This window comes from Corapipo altera, unplaced genomic scaffold, assembly GCF_003945725.1.
Source record: "Corapipo altera isolate COAL_440 unplaced genomic scaffold, ASM394572v1 23, whole genome shotgun sequence".
NCBI lineage: Eukaryota > Metazoa > Chordata > Aves > Passeriformes > Pipridae > Corapipo > Corapipo altera.
The window spans coordinates 745,980-771,609 of NW_020884878.1; the positions used below are offsets into that span (position 1 = coordinate 745,980).

The 25,630-nt window shown below is 41.1% G+C and overlaps 1 protein-coding gene across 3 annotated transcripts in view; it reads left to right on the forward strand.

The window, feature by feature from the left end:
* The window catches only part of MNAT1 (MNAT1, CDK activating kinase assembly factor), a 119,893-nt gene that overhangs the window by 75,438 nt on the left and 18,825 nt on the right, over positions 1–25,630 (forward strand). For 2 of the 3 annotated variants that reach the window (XM_027637698.1, XM_027637699.1), the window contains exon 7: positions 8,455–8,576. In XM_027637698.1, the coding sequence (XP_027493499.1) occupies positions 8,455–8,576 (122 nt within the window). Of the gene's footprint in view, positions 1–8,454; positions 8,577–15,405; positions 15,448–25,630 lie in introns of all 3 variants that reach the window. The other variant, XM_027637697.1, reaches the window with a different exon arrangement.

Sequence of the window (25,630 nt, forward strand, 5' to 3'; positions counted from 1 at the left end):
CAAATAGGCTCCTGTGGAGTTCAGTGAACCCTGTCCGAGGGACTGGTAAAATTCAGGTACCATTGAAAGTAAGTACAGACAACATGAAAAGCTGTCCTGTGTCTGTGGTTCAGACTGAAGCATCATTTTGATACATCCACTTAAAACATAGAGGGAAACTTGCATGGAAAGCAACTAATCCTCTCTGGAAGGAAAAAGGAGTGTGTTTTGTGCATATTAAAATGCAGTTGCTTCTGCCCCAGGGAAGTTTTTTGTTTAGTTTGGGAAAATTACTATGTGTTTTCAAAGCAGTGCTGTGAAGTGTGTGTTACGTTTGCAGTATGTCCCTTCCTGTCACAGAATAATTGGTTCATGTTTACTTGGGCACTCTGCATGCAAATGAGGAAAAATGCTAGGAATAGTACTTCCACTTTAAGTAGCAATTTTCAAATATGTTGCTAACAGGTTTCAGTTTTCATTTAAAATTTTTTAGTAAATACAGTCCACAAATATGAAAATGTATCTTGTACTGCTAACATCTGACAGTTTCTTAGTTTTTTAGCTTTAGACTTCAGTTTTTCTAAATTCCTCCTTTTTATCTTTTTGCCTGTTTCTAATAATTCACTCTTCCTGTTTTTCTATTTTATTCGTGCGTTTCCTTTCATCTGCCTTTATTGTCCTTTTCTTCATATTTTATTCCTTTTTTTGTTCCTGTTGCTATAAAAACTTCCTTGCTTTCTTTTGCCAGACAATTATCAACCCTTAACAGTCTCTCCTTAAAATCTAGCTATTCAAGGAATCTCACTTTATTTCTTCCCTTTATCAGGCAGACATAAGCCATGCTGAATATGATGTTCTGCATGTTTATCAACGTTTATCTGGGTCTAGGCTGGATGCTCAGTAAAACAGGGAATATGTATCTTACTTTCACACACAGAGTTTCTCATCTTCTGCAGGCCGAGGTCAGCTTTCTGTTTGGTTTTGTTATTTTAAGCAGTCTTTAGTTTTAAATCATCTATCAGACTTTGCATTCCTCAAAAACAATATTGTAGAGCTGTGGCTGTTGGGATGGGGGGAAGCTGCTTTAGAGAATCCCAGGAAAGAGCAGATAGTGCAATGATGTATAGCTCTTCGTGAGCTGCTGTTCTAATACAGTAGTTGATTTTTGCAGGTTCCACTGTTCTCCAGGAAATCCTAAATAATTATCTTGCACAATAGAGGGATTATATCAGCATAACACACAGCTTTACTGCAACAAAATAGGAACACCAGGAGATTCACCTGTGGGGAGGCTCAAACAGTTGTCACTGGTCAGTGAGTGATTGGCTGTGTGCTCTGACCTCCCCTGCCCTGTCTGTCCCTCTCGATGTTATTCCTCGTGATGTACAAAGTGGCATTTGCCAAATTGATTTCTACTTCACGTCCCTTGAAAAATTAGGCTCTTAATGTGTGTATTTAAAACAGTGTTGTGTTAAAACCCTAAATCCTGTAATTAGCTTGGCTGCTGTTGATAGTTGATACTGTGCTCTGTTGATAGCCAAATCAAAATGAGCAGGGCTCCAGAAGTCTGATGGCAGAGATGCAACAAAAGTTTGCTTAATTCTGTTTAATGTTGCATTACCAACATGGCACACTGAGGACTGGCTTAACAAAGTGAACAGAGCAGGGACTTGGAGTCACCTGTAGTGAAACATTTATCTGAAAAATGGGAAGAGCCTGCAGTGGTACCCTGAGAAGGGCTGTGTTGGTGAAAACCATGGTAGGAAAAAGAATGCTTGAGCTGATAGTGAGGTTTGTAAATGCAATTGGCGTTCCCAGGGCATCGGAACACCACACAGCAGCCAGTGGCATGGCTCTGCAGTGTAGCTGAAAGTGGCCAAACAGGTCTTGTGTGCAGGGTAAAGGTCCTGGGACCAGAGCAAAAGGAGCAGAAGCAGTTGAGCTGCATAGATTGGGTTGCACAGAAGTGAGTGCTTAGGAGCTGAGGCAGAGTTGGGAGCAAGATTGAGAAACCAGTGCTGAAAACCCAGAGGGTGACCTGAGGGCTTCCTAGTGACATGAAAATGCTGTTGTGTTTTAATTCTTTATTTCCAAAAATGATGCTGTCTTGTGTAGTGGGCTATCCTTCGAACAGTGCTGGAGATTTTGAGGAAAACTTGGCAGTTTCCTGCAGGAGCTCTGGAGTCTCCGCTGAAAACAAGCGAGTGACTTGTTGCAGCAAACATCCAGACTATCCCCTGAATCCTGCCTGGGCTTCAGCAGGCAGTGCTGGAGAGGACAGTCCCAAGCAGGGGCTGCAATCCATGGACATGAGGAAAGGGCACCGGGCTTTTCTGTGAAGGGAGCAGGCACTAAATCTGCTGCTGGCACAGACCCAGCAGAATTGTATTTCGGCATGTTAGATGGACACGGGCTTTATTCTGAGAGATTACAGAAATGGGGCTTTTTGGCAGGAACTTGAAGATAAGTCTGGTCAGGTAATTACTTATGTCAGAAAGTTGTAAAGGAAAATTTTGGAGGCAAGTAGAACTGATGGTGTGATTTAACCCATGTCACTCCGTGGTTAATTGCCCAGGTACCTGTTTGTGTATAACAAATCACATATCTCTGACTGTTAATAGCTTCTTCAGTGCTGTTGATCTCCTGGTTTAATTCTGCCATTCCTAAAGAAAGCACATCTTTTAAATCTGTTTTGGCATTTGAAAATCAAATTAAGTTACTGTGGAGGGGGAAAAAAAAAGTCTAAATTTAGTAGTTTAGTCAGATTGTTATTAGGCATCTGAAATCACCTACCTCAGGGAGAAGGGAGGGTCACAGTCTCCTATCTCTGGTCCTGCCACATGTGATCAGATTTTGGTTTTGTGATCAACAGGAAATCTAATGTTGATTCTGTTGCTTTCTATCAGATCATTTGTTCTCTTTCAGTTTTGCTGCTGGAATATCTCAATACCACTTCTCATAATTGAGTAAAGAAATTAGATTTATTGTTGATTTTTCAAGAGCAGAAGAAAGAGAAGTTGATTTCAGAAATTCACGTCTTTGGAAAAGCCTCACTGGCTTAGGAATTTTAGGCTAAGGAATGGAATTATACATTTTAGTTTGACATTCTTTGTGTTTATTTAAAAAGGCTGTGGAAGACAGAGAGGGTAAAGGTTAAAATAATATTAACTGAGCCCTCCAAATCTATCAGTTTCATTCTCCTTTTCCTGAGTATTACTGTAGTCAAAGTAGTTAATCAGAATCAGAAAACCACATTAGCATTGCTGACATGTATTTGTCAATAGTGAATTGGGAGGCTGGAAACTGGAGGGGGGAAAAAAAACCCCACAACAACCCAACTTTTGGCTCAGACCACATTGCCAAAGATATTTGCATTAATATCTGTAAGAAATAGTGCTAACATGAAACCTTTCCAAAACCTGAATTCTGTTACGAGCTTAACAGTAAAATAGTTTCCTAAGACTGAAAAATTCAAGGAATTTATATTTTTGTTTTAACGTTCTCTTGAAAGCATTTGGATAATTATACACTCAGATGATGGTGTGTCAAAAAGGGCCTTTGTTAACCTCTCTGTTGTGCCACGTGCAATCAAGCAGTGTCATGCCCTGGCATCCCACAGGCCTTGGTTCCTTTTATGCTCCTTATACGAGGCAGGGGAAGGTGACCTGACAGTGAAAAGGGTTAAATAAAAATAACATTGCTGCAAACTGACTTAATGAGACATAGCATGAATACTGCTATTTCTGTTATCTGACGTGTACTGTGCTCTGGAAATGTGGTGATAGCAGAGCTGAGTAAGGTCCTAAGCAGAGAGAAATTAAAAAAGCAAAAAGATTGGCTGCAACAACTCATCCAGCTGCTGCTAGTACAGAAACATGCCTTGTCTGGACAAGTTTTACTGACCCCAGTCTCTGGCTTCTGTCTCTTGCCTGGGGATGTTTTTGTGGCATAGCTGTTCCTCCTCTTTCCCCTACTAGTGCATTTTTGGTGTCAGTCTCCTTTCTCCTCCTCAGCACTTGAAAGATTTCTGAGGAGACTGTCAGTTGTTTCGTTTTGCTGCAGAGGGAAGGAGGTGAAGGAAGGCGGGGAAAGGGAGAAAGGACAGGATGGGAAGAATTGTGAACGCTGCACCTTGAGCAGATATTTCTGGACTCTGTTAGCTAAAATAACCTCTTCTGCCAGCAGGCAAATACTGATATACCTGACATTTGCCAAGAGTCCCCCAAACCCGTGTGAAAGGTGCACTGATACTCTATAATTTTGATGTTCTAGTAGCCATGATTCTTCCTAAAAGAGCATTGTTTTTGTTTAAAATAAACTCCTTGTCACTGCCAGGGCAGCTCTTCTCTGTGTATAATCCATGGCTTTTCTTTTATTAATGCCATGTTGTATCACAGTCTGAAACCAAAATTGGCCATGGCTGTTGTTTCTTATTATTTCAACTGAGAGATGTCTCAAACAGTATATTTGAATAGTGAAAAGTAAATCAACGGGGTCAGTTTTATTTCTAATGCAAAGGCATTATTTAACCCCCCCCTCCCAATTTAATCCTGTATTTCTCTCCTCTGAAACCACACAGTACATGAATGGGAAGTCAGTTGCTCACAAATCCACTGCTGTGCAGGCTTTTACATAAACAAAGTCCTAAGGATAAGCAAATGCCTTCCTTCTAATTAGCAGCATGTTTTGTGGTTCCATACATTCCAATATGTAATAGGCAGCTCCAGTGCCTAAAATAATCCCAGAGAAAACACTCGTATGCCGTGAAGATAGGGGTGGGAGGGAGAGGAGGCAGGAAAATGTGTTGTCTCTGTTCTTGGAAGCCTTTTCTATCTCCGTTTGGATACTGTCAGCTTCTTTTACACAAACATTACAGCATCCAAGGGGAATTAGAAATACTTACCCATGACCACAACATCAGATTTTAGGTTTGTCAGGAGAAAGCAATGCAGAAGTAGGATCTTGGCCCCAGTGCTTTCATTTTGGTTTTAGCATGCTGATAAATGCCTCCTAATGCTGGAAAGAGGTAAGGCTGACTGTCTAGGTGGAATACAGGAAATTTAAAAGTCTTACCTCATAGATTTGAAATGGGTTTTGGATCTGTAAAAATGCTGTGTAAGTCCTAAGTAACAGTTATTGTCTTTAAAGTTACACAGCAGCATCCCCATTATACCAGTGTGTTATCAAGCTGTTGGGGACCACTTGGGACAGAGAGACAAAACTGGGATGCTTCTGGTCAAACAGCTTTTAACTGAGATAACAGTGGTCAAATTGAGCCTTTTTACCTCAACAAGGTTTTCTTTTGTGAATTGTCTTGTCCCAACATCAGTGGAAATAGGGAAGGCAATGCTTTTGGTTTGCATCCCAGCCTTTTGCACTGCTCTTTACCATACCCACTGCTTGGGACCACACTAACCTGGGCAGGGCTAAACAAGCTGGAAGCCCATAAGCTCAGGAGCCTAAAGGCCAGACAGCTATAGGGCAGGAACAACAGCTGGTCGTGGTTTTTTTTTACCCATTGCTAAGTGGAATGTAATCCATATTGCCAAAGCCCATCAGCTAAAGTTGTGATTTTGGGAAATGAAAACAAATGAGCTGTCTCATACAGCTGCATAATCTCCTTGAGGTGCAGATCTGCTGGCTGGACACAATTGTTTTGCCATGCAAAAGTACATCCTGGTTCCTAACACTTGCACCTTGGCCCAGGATGTGGGTGAGACCGACATAGGAGAGAGTCACTGCTTGGAAACTGATGAACGAAAAATCATTTGCCAATATTTAATGGTGAAGATAATTAACTATTGCAACAACTTACCTAGGGGATGTGCCTGAACCTTTATGATCTGACATCTCTCAGCCTAGATTGGACACCTTTCAGGAGGAGGTGTTTTGGCTGAACTGCCAGTCCTTGAGCTTTGTACAGAAACACAAAATGTCCTGGCTGGTGCTGGGCATGAGGTCAGACCAACTTGAGGGTGGCCATCTTCTGATGTTCTGCTGCTCTCGAGGCCACCACAGTGTGTTGGTGATGCAATTCCCCACCTCACAGAGAGGTTCTGGTGTGGCTTGGTGGCTTCCCCACTACCCATACACTGGTGCCCCCCATACCACTGGTGTGCTGACCAGTCACCCTCCCCACTGGTCAGAGGAGCTCCCTCACAGTTACTGGTTGGTCATCTGGGAGTTCGTGACCATCGTGATCCCTTCTGACCTTGGGAACCCCACAAAGAGAGGAAGACAAATGGAACACATTCATCCTGTCCTCCTAGGAGTTCCCAGGGGTGGGCATCTGTAGCAGCATAAATGGTGGTGGGAAGAGAGGCCAGTGATGAGCCCAGTCCACATGTCAGGAGCCTTCCCCTGTCTCTTGGCCAATGTCAGCTGAAGTTGCTCATTAAAAGTGTTGGGAATGCACCAATGGCAACTCCACTAACAGTGAGCAGCTGTCCTGGCGGTGCCCTCCAGAGATGTGGCTCCTGCAATCTGAGCTGCTCCCTTTTTCCACACACAAGGAGTTTCCCAAAATATTTACCAGGGTTTTGATCTTTGCCCGAAACCGAATTTTCTTTTCTATGGCTTGAACAAAATTTGGGTATGGAAAGAGTGAGACTTTTCACTGGCCAGATGAGGCTGTACACATGTAAAATGTCTACCTCTGGTTTGGTTAGAGTCAAAGATATTGCTAAAAATGGAAATCTAAAAGTCTTATTTAAGCGTTAATCTCTTACAGTGCGTGTAACAGGCCCACATATATGTAGTTACAAAGTACAGTATTTTCATGAACTTGAATAGATTGTAAATTGACAACTTCTAGCAATATAGAAGACCCCACATTTGTGTCTTAAGATGTCATAAAGTGGAATAGAGCTGAATTTTTAACCTTTCTTTTCCTCCCTTCTTTTAATATGCGGCAGCCTGCTTTTAATGTTGCAGCAATAGTTTGTGGCACAGAAATAAGTGTGCTGACCATGAGAGTTGGAGTGACCCATGGCTCAGTGGAGTACTTCCTTCACCACGTTTCACCTCCAGGACAGTCACCACAATGGTGCTGGCAGAGGCCTCTCCAGGCCCCCAGGCAGTGCAGAAAAAGGCTAAAACTGTCTGTTCTCATCACACACATAGAGCCATTTCAGTGGAAAACCTGAGCTACTATTTCCACAGAGATCAGCTAAGATCCATGACAGCATTTCTCAAGGACTTGCGTCTTCAATTTTCTTAGCTATTTTCTGCAACTCTCTAAGCAAAAATATCTCTGCTCCAAATTCAGAAAGGTCACTGTCCTCAACCACAAATTTAATTAACAGCGTTCCCCTTCTACCGACCTTTTTTTCCCCCTGTCTTTAGTTAATTTTAACCCAATGTCCCACATCGGGAGCCTGTAGTTTCCACTTGAGGGAGTAGATGCTCACATGAGTGGCCCCAGGGAAGCTCAGCTCAGTAAGTGATCACCAGTGGGAGCCAGGGTTATACACAGCATTACACCATGGAAAGCTTCCCATCTCCTGTTGCAGACAAAATGTCTACAAAAACAATACTACTACTTTGCTAAATTCTTGCATTTTGCAGATGGGAAGCTCAGTTTCTACAGGGAAAGCCAGGCTGTTTTGGGAGACCTCATAGTGCTCTGTCTTTTTGCTGCTGCTGCTAATTTTTGTGAGCACCATAGAATACAGTAGAAAATTGAAACTGTGTGAAAGATCAACAAATCAGTGTAGAATGTCACGCAGCAACATCTGTTAACGTTGGCTCTATCTCATATCCTCCTGACCCCTCCTTTCCAGCCACAAGTCTCCTGTTTTGTGAAAGCTTGGAGTGATAGGGACTTGGAGAGGGGGAGATGGGAGGTGGAAATCTCACTATTTCTCAGTGGTCTGAAGGGCTTGCAAAAGTACCATCTGGAATGAAAGTTTAGTGCTTGTGTGTTTCTGTATTTTTAGCTATGAAACAAATGGGAATTTGCTGAATGAATTAATTGTATTGCTCTGTAAAAGTGTATCTTGAGAGCCATTATATATGGGAGCTTGCAAAGCCTGCAGAGAGAAAGGAAAGCGGCTTCCCTTTCTAATGAGGGCTTTCAGGAAATCATTGATTACAGAATTAAGTGGTTTTCTCAGAGACATTTGTTTGATAGTACTTCTGATAAACAAAATTTTAACCTAATAATAATTTTACTAGTGACACTGGAAGCAGTTGTGCTCTCTAATGGTAAACTCACCTTCAATAAAACTTGCCCCCTTCCTCCTACCTTGTCCAAACAGCTATAGCTAGTGAAACATCACTTCCAATCTGTAGCTCCCAGTAAAAAATTTAAATCATGAAGAAATAAGTGATATAGTGGACAAAATGTTCTTAATGGGATGGTCTTTATCTGGACCAGGTTAATGGTATCAACTTGTTCTAGCATTGCTTTTAAATAAAGTCAAAACAAAACCTTGACTTGGTATACAGCAATCTCTTTTTTTTTCCTTTTAACAGGGTCAGCATATTTCACTAGCTCCCATTCAAAAGCTAGAGGAAACTTTGTATGAGTATCAGCCCCTGCAAGTGGAGACATATGGACCACAAGTTCCAGAGCTTGAAATGCTGGGAAGGCTGGGGTAAGTAACACATTTTAATTGCCATTTCATGGCATTATAGCTGGGACTGTTACCATCTTCAGATTGCCAGGGATTTTTTTCTTTCCTTTCCTTTTTTTTTTTTTAAAAGCATCTTAATGAAATATTAGACTTCCTGCCCAACCAACATTTTGTTTGGGTGGATAAGCTGAAATTTTTGGTCCTCTAGCCTTTATAGATCTATTGAGAGCTGGACTGGATTGCATTAGTGTTTTTAAGGTTGTCCTTGGCAGTCGTGGTGAAGTAGCTGTTCATTTTCAGTTGCACGGTATTAAAAAATAAATAAATAAAAATCTGGGGCTTAATTTACCCAGCTGTAAGCCAGTAAAAATATTAAAGTTGGGCTGTTTGCCACGGAAAAGGGTAGATTTACTTGTCGGCTGCTGTCTACAGTCAAACTGCGTTTGTGAGAAATGAAGCACAGAGCTTAACTTATGTCAAAAAATATAATGCAGGGCTGGTCCAGCAGCAGCCTGGCGGCATCATGGTGTGCAGCCATGTTTGGAAAGGAGTTTGGAAGCCTGCTGTGCCTGGGTAATGGAGGATAGGAAGTCCGAAAGTGTGCTCTCTTTTGTGAGATGTGTTTGTAGCTGAAATGCCAGCTGAAAATGTGTAGCTACTGGGACACAGTCACCCAACTCATCATGGCCTAACTTTCAAGGTCAACAGCACTTTCAGTGCCTGAAAAACTACATGGCAGAACAAATGTGCAGACTGGCAAGGCAAGAAAGAGTTTAAAAGATAACAGTTTACATTTGACTGTGCAATATGGGAAAACTGAAGCCACGAAGTACTAAGCAAAGTTGAGACAATTTAGTGTGCAGTTTTGGAGACCACTGAAATCCAAACAGGAATCCCATCTAGTTCACTGGCATGGGAGAGAAATTGTATGTCATCCAGAAAATGACAGAGGTAGATAGACTTTTCTGAGTAAATAAACAACCTAATGGTGCTTTAGAGAACTCAGGGCTGTCTGGAATTGAGGTTGTCTCCATTTTTACTGTTTTTATGTCCTCCTGATGGCTGTAATTTTTTATTATCTGATACCAAGCTTCTGAGACCAAATATTAATTAGCAGTTTAAACTTGGGCAGAGCCTGGTTCGGCCTTCACCACCTGTTTGGATGGAGCACAGCTGTGAGGGACCTCCAGTGCGAGGGGAGCTTTGAGGCCCTCCCAACCCTCAGCCCCATCACAAATGAAAAAAGATGACTTGTGCAGGGAGGATTCCCACTCCCTGTCCTTTTGCCCGTGTAAGGTGAGTACTGGTGTCCAAATCCACCAGGAACCCTGTGTGATCCGTGTGCATCCCATTTAATTGCCTGTGACAGTGGTTCAGAGGCAGCACAACAGGTTACAAAAGAGAATCCTTTAAATCCTGCGTTTGCGTCGCAGCGTCCGTGTGCGAGCGTATCCAGAGTAGAGTTTGCAAACAATGCCACAGTCTTTTCTTGGGAACACTTTGGAATGTGTCATTCTCCTCGTGTGAGCCTGAACAGCCAGGGTTGCTGGGCTTGGCTCTGGAGGAGATGAAGGAGTTAAGAGCACAGGGGTGGCTGCGGCAGCAAGGGGCAGCTCGTGGGTGGGTTGGTTGGTTGGTTGGTGGTGCCCACCAGAAGAGCTCTGCTGAGTCCTGAGGCTGTTTGCCATTCCAAAACAAATACATCGAAGCTGTGGGTTCCCAGCCGGTACAGCTCCAACCCTATTCCATGGGGTGTCTGAAATACCTTAAACTGTGCAAGGCTGTTGGTTTATGTATTTGTGTTTCTGTGTTTACATGAACTCATGCGCATTTCCTGTTGATGATGAATGCTTAACTAATGTGCCTCTGTCACTGCTTTGGGGGTTTTCAGGCAGCTGCATACAGCTGCCTGGGTGAGGCAGAAGAGCTGGGCACAATGATATCCACTCCTGCTAAAGATTTTTAGTTTCCTGTTCATTTACACTCATAAAAGGCCAGACAGGGCTTTGAGGCACCTGGCCTAGTGGGTGGCATCCCTACCCGTGGCAGGGGGTTGGAACAAGATGGTCTTTAAGGTCCCTTCCAACCCAAACCATTCTATGATTCTAAATGTATTTAATCTTAGGGGTTTTTTTAGTTTCTCCCTCTTTTCATTTTCCTATTAATAATTGTGCAGTCTGGCTATTTATTGCTGCTAAATAGTTCCCTCAAATGTGCAGGCTGTTATCTGAGTTTCTGGAGCCAGAATTGTTGCAAAGACACTGCCAACCTGGAGACTTTGAATTCTCTTCTGGTAGCATAATTTATTGACTTCTTTCTTTGTTAAGGTACAATTTATTCTCTTCAAAACACTCATTAGAATGGGCTTTTTGAATATTCACATCTTAACCTCTTACCTTTTGCAAGACTTGCTTTAAGTTTTCAGTATCAGTGTTGAGTTTATTTCTTAGTAAACTGCTGTGATGTAGGACAGCTGGCAAGGAGGTCTAGCAAAGAGCAAGAAAAAGGGTTAATCCTTAAGGGGTCACTTAGAACATTTGTTAGGGATCTTTCATTATTTAAAAAAAATTGCTTTTTAAGATGACTTGTATTATTTACTTATTAGACTTTCCAAAGAACTTTGTGAGCAGACAAATTAACTTGATTCTGCGTCCTCCCACTACTCTTCTGTGTGGACTTTGCATATTTTGCAAAAAGGGAAATTTGTGTTCAAATTGTTTTCAGAAATTTGTTTTCAGTTTCCCCTGGACATGTAAATTTTCTTTTATTTTGCTAACTACTGCAGAATAGCGTTAACATAGTCGTGATGCATTTTTTTGTTAGTGTGTTGGAAGTCTGAGAATAATGAAGAAATAGATTTTTTTTTTTCCACCCCAACACAAATGATTGGTTTAATGTGTAGGGGTTTGTGTCCTTCAGTCCCCTGGTAAAGGTCACTTTGGTTGTTCAGACTGTGAGGACCAGCTCATGCCTGTCTCAGCTGTCAAAGGGAAACGTGACTTGGAGAAGGGGAGAAGACACGTGTGAGAGCATCTCCCAAACCTGTGGTGCTGCCCTTGGAGAAAAGTCTGGTCTTGGATCACTGTAACATTCCCATCCTGGGTGCAGGCTCTGCAGCTGCCTGTCCTTCCAGGGCTCTAATAGCCCTGGGTCTGTGTGACTTGGTCACTGCTCTGAGTTACTGAAGTGTTTAGAGACACGTGTTGGGAAATTGTTGGTTTCTGTGTGGAGTTGAAGGCAACCTGCTGATGGGAGTCATGTTTTGAGAGCCTTGTCTCTTGAATTGGTCCAAATCTGTTCAATTGCCAAAGTCATTGCAAGGCTGTGTGACCTACCATGGCTTTCAGGGTGTAGAGGAAGGTGGCTGGGAGAGAGAACATGAGGAGCACCTGGATGCTCGGGCACTCACTGCCCTTACTTTACTTGGAGGTTTTCTTAGAGGGGCAAAAAAGGTCTGTCTCTTTTTCTTTCTTTCTGATGTTTTAGCTGAGTAGGCTGAATATGTGTGGTTGGAGGTCTGCATTTTTCTTACTGCAAAACAAAAGAAATGAAAAATATAACAAGCTGACATGCCAAGTAGCGAAAGAATAACCCGGGATGGAAATTACTGTGTTATTTTAAAACTGGATGTTTGATATGTAGTTTTGATTTTAAAGAAAGAAAACACAAAACAAAAAAGAAACCCCGAGGATCAAAATGATGTTTGTTTGAGGTCTTGAAAAATGTAAAGACATTCCTGGCAGTAATTGTAAGTATGTATGTCAAGCAGGAGCGGCCACACAGCGTTCTCACCCCCAACTATTTACAGCTGTGAAGAGCTGTACACAAGCTACTTAAAAACTGACTGTAAATCAAAAATCTGCTTATGTGATTAACATTTTGGGTAAAGATGCACGAACTTCATGTCTTGAAGTTTAGAAACTGTCTCTTGTAATCCAAAGTGGATCATCCTCATAACACAGTGCCAGTCCTATCCTCAATGTTCTCATAAAACAGAGGTAATTTACAAGGAAGATTAAAAATTCCTATTTGCATTGCGCTTGAATTCTTTATGTTAAGGCAGAACTTCTGTGCAGACCTTGTAATCAAGTCAAGCTTGGGCTGCTTAAAATAAAATTGTGTTTGCCTACTTAGCTTTGGAGAGATATAACCTGAACATATACATGTGTATATAAAAAATCAGGTTTGCTCCAAAAATATCGTCTTTTCTCTAGGGAAAAATGTGAATTTCCATTGATCTGTTGACTTGTTTTCACGTATAACCACATTGTTAGGAGCACTGCAGCTTGTTTAAATAAGATGAAGAAAATGAAGTTCAAGAGTTACCACTAATGTAATGAGGATAGGTAATATACTTTGATAAATTAAAAAAGTAAATCTAAATAAAATGTCATTTTAAAAGATGAGGGTAAGAACTGAAGCAGAGTGGGAGCGCTGTGAAAATCTGTACATATAATGAACATGTTTTAACCCACTGTTCTTTTTAGTTTGAACAACTGGATTGATTCATTCCTCTTTTCCTTGTGTAGGACAGCTCAGTCATTTTAAATTTTGCATTAAGGTGAGGTTGGATTTCATATCTGCTAGAGCTTTGTTAGTGTTTAATTTTTAACCTTCACTTCAAGTGGAAAATTTCTGCATATTTCTTTGTTGTACAGTGTTGTAGTGTAATTTAAAACACATGTAGAGTTCTGGCACTTAATGTAGAAATGACTCGTGTAACTTCTTTGCTGTCAATCATTGTGGTTTTTTTTTTTTTTTGAAGTGAGGCAATAGTAAGGATGCTCTCCAAACTATTCTTAAACCATAGCTGAGCTGGTCTTTGGCTGGATTAGTTTTTGCTAAAATCCTGTCAGTGTCTGTGTCGGGTTCAAGGCAGTGAAATAACTGAGAATTGATTTGGAATGGGTGACAGGAGCACTGGGCTTTAAAAAGTCATAGCAGGTGATTTTTCACATCTGCTCTGTCACTGGGGTATGCAGATATTTCTTGAATCTTGGAAGAGGAGAAAAGCCACAAATGAAGGGCTGATTTGATCTGCTTTGGCCCATTGATTTTGAACACTGAATTCATTCTGCTCCTTTTAATGGAATCTAGTTTCTCAATAAGCTCAGTAGTCAGAGTCAAAAGATTGAGTGAGAGCAAGGAAAGCTTGTCTTGCTTTGGAGGGCAAGTAGAGGACTGCACTCCTTGCAGGAATTCTCTTGGCTACCAAGGCATATGGTCTGAATTTCCCAGAGTCTCCTGTTGCAGGGCCTGATCCTCAGTAGAGAGATCTCTGTCAGCTGCAGTGGATTTTGAATCAGGCACCTAACGAATGAGAATTGGCCAGTAAGGAGTGATTATTGCCTTAAAGACACAGATACATTTGCATACAGCCTCTTTTTGCTGTTTTTTGTTCATTTTATTATGAATAATTGAATAAAAGCCTGTGAATGACAATACCAGTACTGCGTGGATGCACTTTCTTGGAATAGTGCGCTCTTTCAAGAGAGGATGGACCAAGGCAACAACCGTGTATAAACCATCCTAATTTGTTTTGATGTAGAAACTGTCTGATATTGCTTTAGAGTACCACAGAAATCCTACAAATTTCATCTTAGAAATCCTACAAATTCAACATGGGGGGAGGTAGATTAGCACCAGTTTTTCCAGCCGAATGGAAATCGAGGAGCGCAGCCTTTAGTAAGTCTGAAATCTTGCTGTTTAAGAAATCAGCTTTCTGGCAGAAACGTCCGTGAACATTTCAAACGACACCCTGTAGAATATGGTGTTTTGCATGGAGCTCTTCTGTCAAGGTCATTAGCAATTGAATATATTAAAAGTGGCCTGCTTATGAAACGGAGAGTTTTGCTTCCTGCCCGCCCACCTGTGGGTATAGTGTGGGTTCTGTAACTGTAAAAGGTCTCGGGGGGGTTATAAAAGCAGAGAATATGGAAAATATATAAAGAAACAAAGAAGGAAGCCTGAATACACCATGTAGTTTCTTATATGTAAAGTTGGCTGTAGTTGTATATGTACCACTAAATTAACCTCAAAAGCTGGCCATGACAGCAGAATGTCCATAGTGATTGTTTTTGTTGGCGTTTGGCTTCAAAATTAACTCATCGATCTAACACGAGTCTCTGTGCTCGGAATACTGCTCTGGTAATGTTTTTTTACTTTTTCATGCAATCATGGAAAAAATATGTTTCTGCTCGAAGCAGTTGTCAAACAAGCTTCTTTCATCGGCAATCAGACACAGGGCAGCTGAGTAAGGCTGTTTAGTCTAGAATAAATACTCGAGAGATTACAAGGTCGCTGTAGGAAATGTAATTATACCATTTATTCTAGAATAGTCTCTCTGTAGTGTGGGCTTGCTGAATACTAAATCATACATTTATTAAAATACTAATAATGTGAAGAGGAAAAAATCTTTCAGAGCCTTAAAATAAGGAGTGGGGATTTGTCTGCAAACTGTACTACGGGATGAATCAGTAAATGTTTAAAATTGTTTCAGAAGATCAGGATGGTAATACTGGCTTTATTATTGTGAATTGGTAGGAGGCAAACCCTGAGTTGTCTCTGCAGGTGTAGGAGCAGTACCCACTCATGCAAAGGTGCCTGCCGAGGGGTTATAATGTGGCAGGAGGCATCCAGCAATTGTGTGGGCCAAGTGCCCTATTTTTTGCACTCTTTGTGTCTCACCAAATCAAACCCTTGTTACTACCAGCCATTTAAAAATATCTGATTGTCTGTGACAGTTCTTATCTGTTATTGAAAGCCCTTCTTTGATTTCATCCTTCCCTTCATCTCCTGCTCTGATATTGCTATTGATGTCTGGTTCTCCTGAGACTTTTTATGTCCACAGACTGTCCTCCATCTGCTTAGAAAAAGTGTGTTTTTGTAGAAGGTAAGTTTTAGATCTTCTGTTGCTTCTCTGAAAGTTTGTGGTAAATTTGAGGTCAGTAGTTTTTGTGCTCAGTATTTTCTTTTTCTTTACGTTTTTTCCTTCCTTGCTTCTCCTGTGCTCCATGATGTTGCCCTTTTTGAGTCTTTCTCTGACTCCTCAGCCAGATGGATAATTGTGTTGGGAATTGTGTAGTTGCCACAAGAAAAAACAATACGTTTTGCACGTGCAGGAGTGATCTTTCCTGCTTATCTCTCACTTCAGCAACAACAGGGCCTCAGTGTCCTCCAACTTTTGTAGTTCTTCCTGGGACAGAGCCCCAAATGCTTTCTTTAAACTCAGTGTTGGACTACAGAGGCAGGAACACCTTAGTCGTGAGGAGTCAAGTCTTGACTCTGACACTGGTAAATGTAGTTGTAAAGCAGCCTCCTGAATGAAAACTGTTTGTTCAGGTATCAGTGGCTGCAAAGGTGAATTACAAGTTCTGAAATGTCAGAGAGAAGTGCAGGAGTTTCTTTCTTGAAGTTTTCTGCAGCTTTTCAAGCAGTTGCTTGTAATTCTTTAACCCCCTTCAGCTAACTGTTGCAGGAGTCAATTATGTTTAAAGCTTCTCTGAAGAAGTGGTAGGAGTGAGGGATCTCTTCCTGGAGGAGCATGCCACTTGCCAAAGTCACTAATTCCACTGATAAATTTGATCCTGTGTATGTAACTGATCTGGGTGGATGATGAGATTTTAAAGAGCTGGTAGTCTCTCTTTTCTTATTTTGATAATGACCCTGTGGTCCCTCAGATTATATCACACTGGAGGAACTTTTTGAAAAAGTGGAACCGGAGAACCTTTCTTAAGGTTTGATGTTATCCCACCACATGTGTGATCTCTTCTTTATTTTTCCTAGCTTCCTATTAAAAAAAAATAAATCTGAGTATTGCACACCAATAAGAATTGGAGATTTTAGCTCCTTCCAGTCCAGCAGTTTGTGCATCTGTTCCCTGATTGCAGTTGGACTTGGGGGAATCACAAAAAAACGTAATATGTGTTTCCTATCATAGTCTATAGCTGTTTTTAAAATTTTTTTTTAGTGGTGCTACCTACCAGGGGGTTGAGGAAAGTACCTGCAATTAAAATGGTTGGCTGGAAATTATATATGCACACATCTAGGAACTGATTTTCATGGCTTTGGCTTGCTGATAGTTAGTTGAAAACTGTTCTTGGTTAACAAGCCACGTAGTGCCAGGCTTCCAGAAAGAATTGAGTTGTTCACTTCTCCCTCTTCCAAATTGAAGCATTTGAATTAGGCCACATTTCTAATAACAAAACAGGGGTTTGAGCATAATTGAACTGCACAGCTGAACTATTGCTCAGGCTTGAAGGTAACGCCACCATGGTTTTGTTTCTTTAACTGGTATTAAATGTAAAAACATAAATCCTTTTCAGTGGGAGAGGAGAAGGGGAGATGGTTTTCATTTGGCATAATTTCCTGTGAGACGTGGTTCTAAACAAGGCCCATATTTACACAAGACAATACAGTTTTACATGTACTGGTATATCCAGCACATTTTAAAATTGTTTAGCCAGTCCTGGGTATTAAATGCCTTCACAATAAATGTGTTTAATAAAAGTAGATGAAGTTTGAAATAATTTTTTAATAATTTTACAGTAGAAACACCAGTTAAATCAACCCCATTGCAGTAATAAATGTCACAAAAACAATTAATTATAGTTGCTTGCCACTGCAAAATCAATTGTATAACTGTTCTTCTAAAACTGACTTTTACATTACTAAATCCTAAACACTACACTTCTGTAACTTGTCAGAATCAGGTTTTGGTTAATAGATATTTTCAGTGATGTAATGGGAACTTCTGGCTTGGAGTCAGAATATAATGGACTGTGATTAATGTTTTAATAAGCACTTTTCTTCTACTTACGATGCAGCAGCGAAATGGTTTCCTGCTTAGATTGATAGAGCAGCAGGTGTGCATACATACTTTTTTCTTTCAGTAGGAATAAGTTTTTCAGTGCTTCTGCTTGAAAACATTTAATGTTTTTCCTCGAGTCAAACGCTGCTGATTTGGGGTTTTCAGTTTGTTTGTTTTATATCCAGCTATTGCTGATATTTGTCATTTGGAAGTGGAGGGTGCCACGGAAACCTTTTCAGTACTTAGAGTAATTGCTTTGCAAAAAGGGAAACTCATTAGTTTAAAAAACAGTTTTGATATATTGATGTTTTCTTCAGTGAAAGGATTTGTTTAAAATAGTGTTGGAGTAATTCGAAAGTGTGCGAGAACAAATATAGTGTTGAAAATATTAGCAGGTTAGATTTATTATTGAAGTTGATGTAATACACTCGCTACATGCTTGGTTACTTTTGTACTGGAAGTGGTTGTGTTATTCTGTATTTTAAATATTTCTACACAAAAAGTAATTTAGTCACTGTTTTTAATGACCCATCAATCCTGATTTGTTGCAGGGATAGGGTTTTTTTTGCTTAGGGATCCAGTCAGCTGCTGACCTGGTGGTGTTTCACCTAAGGTGAGCACATTTTCCATGCTCTTGACTTCCTGCTGATATCAGTTGGTGGTTGTGCTCTTGGTCTCCACTGTTCCTCTGCAAAGGAATATATACACATAAAAAAATAATAGGCAAATAAATATATAACCACAGAACATGAAGATTACCTTCTGTGGAAAACGAAATATTCTCTTTTCTTTCCTTCTCCTCTGTCCTTGTAGACTCGATAGGAACAACAAATATGCTTGTGATGAGAAAAGAATGAAACCTGTAGAAAGAAGGGGTCCCATGTTTTGCTGGCATTATTCCACTAGACAAGATTCCAGGCACCTCTGCTCTCTCATGTCTAGAAGTTGGGTGAGCCTTTCTGGAAGGATGGGAAAGGTGCTGTGGTTCTGGTTCCAATGCAGGTTTTCTTCTCTCTAGAGTCTTTTGACACTAATTGAGATTCAAGATAGTTTCTCCATCTCTTTGTTCTTTCCTTTAAACATGGGAATCTTACTGACTCCTCTGTTCTCAGCAGCATCAACCCATGCTTTAATTTTCCCACCAACTTTGGGGAAAAAAATGCAAAGATCAGCATACTTGAGTTTTTAATATGTATTGAGAATTTTACCAAGCAGCCTTTATACCTTGGGTTTGTGCCAACTCTGTGTACTGGGGTAGTGTCTACCTTGCACAGAGAAAGTTGCTTATGGTTTCCTTTATTTGCTACTGCTGCGTTTGTCTAGTTCTCCCTTAAAAGGATGCAGGAGGTGAGTGCTGGCTGCTATCTTTATTTCCTGACTCTCTTCCAGAATTCATGAGGAAATGCTCCTGAATACAGCCAAAAAAAATCTACACCTCTTCTCCCCTTCCTGTCATTAGAAGGTTCTCTCTCTCGTCCCCCTCTTTTCACATTTGGGCCCTGATGGATTGGGCAGACTTCTTGCTCTGTGGTCATTGATTCTGCTAATTGTCAAAAAGTATTCCAGAAACAAGAGAGAAGAGCAGATCTGCACTCTGAGGCCACCTCAAAACTTGGAAGCATAAAGGCTCTGCTGTTCCAGACTCTCTTCAGCACACAGTTAACTTTGGAATGAAAAGTCCCACAGATACAGAGTCTCCATATAATCTGAAATATGGAAACCTTATCTTCCTTTTTTATTTTTTTCCTCATCCCATGATGCAGGTACATCCTGCTCTTTTTCTAACCAGAAGAGAGGCAAATATTGTTGTGAAGGCGTGAGTACAATGAGGAGTTCACCTTCAGGACTCTGCCATGACTGAGTAGTCCCTTGCCTTGAGCAGTCCATGCTGTAGGATCCTTCTTGATCTTTTGGCTTCTATCTAAGAGCAGTCACTGAAGTTGCTAGTTTTGTATTTTGTATTTATTACTTCTCTCTCTTTTTTGCTCACCCAGAAGTGGTTGATTCTATGATTCTATAATCTACAGATTTTTTAGATCTGCTGTATTTGTTTAATTTATCCAGGTCTTAAATGTGCTTGGAAAAGCATGGACTAGCAGAAGAACATACAAAACTGGTGTTATCCGGTTCTACAAACATCTGAGCCATCAACAGTGTCGTATCAGACCGTGGAGATGACAGCAATGATAATTTAGTGCAACTGCCCTCCTCAGCATTTTTGCAGTTCTCACAGTTAACACCTCCAGACTCCTTCCCTGGCTCCTCCAAAGAGCTGTAGGAAGTTCACATGTTCCCTGACTTGTTTTTGGTTCTTGTGTCAAACCACTGTTCGGAAAAATTCCCGTTGAACTTGCTTGGATGCTGAGGGCTGTAGGTTTAAAAATAAGGGCTGAACATAGGTCCAGTTCTGCTCTCAGCCCTGGCAGAGGGATTTGTAGTGGCTTCAGTGGGAACAGGATCAGGCCTTACAGAAGTGCCTTTAATGTTCCTACCCTTGGGCAGCCTGGGTGGATACTACTTTCTTTTGCAACCCAGTGGATGAACTGTGTGTGCTCCCAGGCACTTCCATATATTTGAGCAGTGTGCTCACATGGCTCAGGGATGTTTGCAGATGGGGCACAGGAATGTAGCTACCTGCAGGACAGAGTGGGCAGTGAGGCCATGGGCTGGCACTGCAGGCTGTTCATCCTCAAGTTTGTAGGTGTTTGGCTTTTCTGGGAGCTGTTGCCTGCTGGTTGATTTTCCTGTATTTGGAGGCAAATGCTGAGAGCCTGCCTGGAGCTCTCTGCTCAGATCAGCTGCCTGTATGTACTGCAGCAGCAGGTTTTACAGGCTCTCTGCCCTGGGAATTCGAGATCAGAAAGGAACAGAAAATCAATGTATTTTCTTTTAATGCTATTTTTATCCCCTTAGAAAAATACTTTGTGAGTGGGGCTAGCAAATACAAGATATTTCAGTGCTCGTGTGTGGGTCCATTTCATGCCTTCCTCACTCACGTGTGCACGTCATATTTCCATAGTAAGGTCAAATTGCTGAAATCTATGGTAGTTTTACATCTAAGCTCCTTTTGAACCTCTCCTTTTTTTCTTTTTTTTTTTCTCCTTTCCCCCACTGGTGCTTTGTTTCATTATCTGAAAATGGGAATATCTGGTTTGAAATATCAGCATTAGGTTCTGGGAAATACTTGTTACTTCCAGTAGAGAGAACCACACGAGTTGGACTGGCTGGGTGGAGGTGATAATACTGTTGTTTGCAAAGAGAAGTGCATCCTCTATTTTGGGCTGCTTTGAAGGATGTTATTTGCAACAAATCCCAGAGTTTTTGTTGACTCATGACTTATATTTTGGTTTTATTCAGCATTTTTTTTTTGTCCTTTGAGGGCTCCAGCAGCTGAAACAGCATCATCTTACCCCACAGCAGTTTCAGCTGAGCCTGGTGTTTGAAATGGCAACACTGCTAAATGTTTGTGACTTGTTTTTAGAACACCATTTCAGCTGCCACTTTCCTTAAGAAAGCAAAATGAAAAGCAAGAAATGCAAATAAAGGAGAGGCTTTAAAATACTTCTGACGTAAAAAAATATAAATTAAAAAATAAATAAAAAATATTCAGAAGACATACTAAATTTAGCAGAATTTCTTGAAGTAATAGGAAAGTGACATCTAAATAAGCATTGTGTGTTCCTGGATTCCCTTCAGCTTCTTTTTCTCCCCCTTTTCTCCAGCCCACACATAAACTCATTGCTTACATTCTCTCTTGATGAGCTGTTTCCAAAAAGTTTGCTTTTACTCATGTAAAACGCTTGGATGCTCCCAGAAGAATGTCTGCCACGTGGTGAGGGTAAATGTAGGGGAGGAGAAGAGCTCCCCAAAACTCTCTGCTTCCTGGCAAAGATGAAGAAGAGACTTCCTGATGAAGATACTACAGTGGTACTATTAATTCTTCCAAGTAGAGAGTAGGAGTTAGGGCATCAAGAACAGCTGCTTTGAGGGCATGATCTGTGCTGATCATGCAGGAAACCCAGGAAAGCTGTTGTTTCTACTGGAATTATTTTGTTGGTTTATATGTTTGTGTGTGCATATGTGTGCATGCAGAGATTGTTATGGAACATTTTCCATTTACAGTGTGATAACTCCTTGTTGTTATTGCTGTTGTGTTATTAGGTGTTTTGTAGGCATATCAAGGCAGGGATTGTTTCAGCAAGTGCAGCTGAAGTTTTTTTGCCCCAGAAGAGAGAAGGTAACACTCAAGAGAACTTACTGCAGAAAACCAGGGTGAACTCTGAATAGACAAAGGGAACATTTTGTAGAGCAACTAATAGAAAGAAGAGTCTGTTTGGCGAGTTTTCATGAACTGAATTGATTGAAAACACAAACTAGTTTAGGATAATCAGAGTAGAGAAGGAAAGGTATCGGTGAGTGGGGCAGCATGTGCTGCTTGGAAAGGTGCAGAGCTGCAGAGGAAGAGACTGACTGTGCAGGGATGAATCAGATCTCATCCTGTCAGCGATTCCTCTGTAGCCTTTGTTACATCAGATAGACTGAAATCCCTAAAGGCAGTTAAGCACCAGAACACCTTTGGAGTTTGGCTTCGGTCCACATGTCCTCCCCATTGCCCTGCTTGATATTACTTTGTGTCTGTACTCACCTCCTTACCTCCAGAAGTAACCAGAACTCAGGTTTTGTAAGTTGGCCACCATTAACTTTGTTGTTTTCAGTATTAATTTGTGGTGCTGTGTCTGTGTGTCCCATCCTTTGCTCCTCACTGCATGTCCTTTGCAACTGAGCTGTCTTTGGCTGGAAAATGTCCATGTGAGTAAGTGCTGCAGATTAGCCTGAATCATTTATCTGTTTTCCCAGCCCCCTCAGATTTTTTGACAGATGTATATTTTATAAAGAGTGACTTTTATATTTTCTTTCATATCGTAGATGAAAGTTGTTGAGTATCATTGGGATAAAATGAGATCCCTGCAGGGAAAATACCCCTTTGGATGATGAATCCCCATTTACACTTATTTCTTGAGATCTATCAGTGTAAATCATGGTTAAATATTTTTTGGTGCATCACCTATGAAACTAATTTGCATGTGGTACTTTAAGAAAAAAAAAATACTTCCTGCTTTTGTTGTAAACCTCAAGGTGAGCTTAAGCTTTTTATTGGGGTGTCTCACTGGGAGGTGTGTTAGTTCTTGGGGTGAAGAAGTTTTAGTTCTTGGAGTAAAGACACTTAAGATCAGTATTGGTTAAACTAATCCATAGATCAGTGTAGAATATATTCAGCAGCAGTGCATTAAATGGACAGAGCATATAGTGAGACCTTTTGTACTGCAGTGAGATTAAGGGATAATAATTCTGATGCAGAAGGATAGCTAACTCAGAAAGAATCATAGAATCAGCTGGGTTGGAAGGGACCTTTGAGATCATCGAGTTCAACCCTTGATCCACTACTGCTGCAGTTGCTAGACCATGGCACTAAGTGCCACATCCAGTCTCTTTTTAAAAATCTCCAGGGACGGAGAATCCACTACTTCCCTGGGCAGCCCATTCCAATGTCTGACCACCCTCTCTGTAAAGAAATTCTTTCTAATATCTGACCTAAACCTCCCCTGGCACAACTTGAGACCATGCCCTCTTGTCTTGCTGATAGTTGCCTGGGAAAAGAGACCAACCCCCACCTGGCTACAACCTCCTTTCAGGGAGTTGTAGAGAGTGAGGAGGTCTCCCCTGAGCCTCCTCTTCTCCAGGCTGAACAGCCCCAGCTCCCTCAGCCTCTCCTCATAAAGAAGACTCATAAGATTCCCATGGAAATAGTACCAAATTTTTTTCCTTGAAGAAACTGAATGTTTTTCACACAAAAAGTGAGGAATTTACAGATTTAACCTCCACAAAGAGTTACAGGAAAATTGTGTAAAACTTGTGGTAAAGTGTGGGGGCTACCTTTGAGTTGGCTTTTAGGGCAGTTTGGTCTCTCGTGTTCTCCAGCCTGTGCTGGAGCAGCGCAGGTGGTCTGGGAAGAGCCAGCTCTGCTCCTCCTGTGATTTTTGCTCTTCTGTGGCTCCAACTGTTAAAGCCTTTGTAGTACAAGAAGTTCCCAGTCACAGAGGGCATCACATTAGCCCTCAACAGATTTATGTGCCATAATATAAGCCTTTGATATAGTTTAAGCCTTTGAAAACCTCCGTAGCACTCGTGTGGCAGATAATGCAATACTTGTGTGGGGCTGCTTTAAAGTGAACTTACAGGAGTGCTCACCCTGCTGATGAGGGATCGATACAGGGCTGTGCTCTCTTCCCTTCATTCCCATCAGCAGCCTGTCAGATGTGATGCACCGCGCTCAACCAACTTAATAGAAACTATTGGCTTTATTCTCTTAGTAAAGAGATTTTATTGGGCCAAACCCCCTTTCTTGTCATTTCTTGTCAGAATGTCTGAGTGCCTTTGGTGAGTAGAACACAACTTTTTACTACAGAATAGGTCCATGCCCAAATAAAAGTGACTTTTCCTTCTGTGATTTGACCTTCATTGCTGCTCAGGGACTTGAAATCTGCAAAGGGTACACAGAGACCCTGATGTTGTTTCCCAGTTATGCATCCAGTGAGTGCTCCCAGTTCCTGGCTGCCATCTGGGAGAGCTGCAGTACTGGTCTAGTTGCTTTAAACAGTGGACTACAAGGAGATGCATTTTGACAGCAAAGTTTTTTCAACAACTGCATTACCCACCATGCTGCTATAGGTTCATTTATGTTTTAACTGGAGAGCTGCATTAAGCGCATTGTGTGCGTTATCTTTCTCTGCTGCCTTTAATCATGAGGTTTGTACACTGGTGTACAGTAAATGTTAAACTGGGGCTAATGGGAAATGGGTTTGGGCCTCAGTTGTAGTGACCACAAAATGTGATGAGATCTGGCCCTTGGTTTATGATGCCAAAGAGTGGCATCACATGTAATCTGGTGACGTCACTGTGTACGGTGTTGCATAAACCACTAATATGTTATGTAGTCTTAAAATAAGATAAAACACTTGGTTATAACATTCAGTGCATAAACATGCATATACCTGTTTATGGCTGTATGTTAAAGCAGTGGCCCACACTGTTTCTTAAATTTTCTTGTTCTAGCAAGGAGCTCTTATATCTTAATAATTTGAGAAATTAAGCAGTTCAAGAACACAGAGCAAGAAAAAGACCTACTTTAATTTTCTACAGATGTTTATGATGATTGAAGACTAAAGGAGTTTCATAATGAAACAGCAAATTGCATAAAAGAGGTTAAACTTCAGGACAAAGTTACACTGCATTTTAATATTCAAGGGGAGTGTATCAGGTACTAATCAGGTACTAATACACTAATAATCACTCACCTTTTGTCTTGCAGCTTCTGACTTGATGTAACCACGGAACTTCCCTTTAAAGCACAATAATTTCTTTAAAGCCTGTTTGATCTGTCAAGTAGGTGTAGAAGCTTGTGTCAGACATGAAGAAGAGAGCAGAGTCAACTCTGACAGATGATACAAATATGGTGAAGTTAATTCACTTTGCCAGGGGAGAAAATTCTTCCTCCCAATTATTTCAAATGTCAGACAACTTTCCAGAGGTGGGGAGGGAAACATGCCTGAAGGACAATACTGACACTGTGCTTTTCTAGTAGGTGCTTGCTGTGCTTTATTTTTATTTTTACCTTTTTTTTATTATTTAAGCTTTCAAGGATAAAATAATAAAATCAACTCGCTCAACTGCCTCTTTGTTTTAGGATTCTCAGACCTCATAAATCCACTGCCCTTCTGTGGTCCTCTAGGATTTTCTGCCTGTTTTTGTGAAGATGAAAACTTTCGGGAGACTGTGAAGCAATGAAGCCTCAGACTTATTTTTCTGCCAGTGTTAGGTGTTCTGCTTCTTTGGCTTCAGATTGATATAATTTAAACTCTGTCAAAGTCAACAGGTTTCTGTCACATTCTAAGTTTTTAGTATTTGGAAGGCAGAGGAGAGGACTGGGCTTTTGACTCTGTTCGTTAATCCCTGGTCAAGCCTATAGCCTGTCTCATACATAAACCTCTGCAGCTTTGTGTTCCAGCACCACATGATTCTTTTACAGAAATTTCCTGTCAGTGGAGAAGGAGCCAGCGAGGCTGTCGTGGTAGGGGTTATTGTTTTGAGGAGTAAAACTCCATTTTCTCCACTCTGATGCCTTCTCCTCCCTCAGCCCCGTTTTTGTTTTTAGTTCGTGGGTTTTTCCACTGCAAGTGTTATTGCCAAGAGATGATAAGTAAAATAA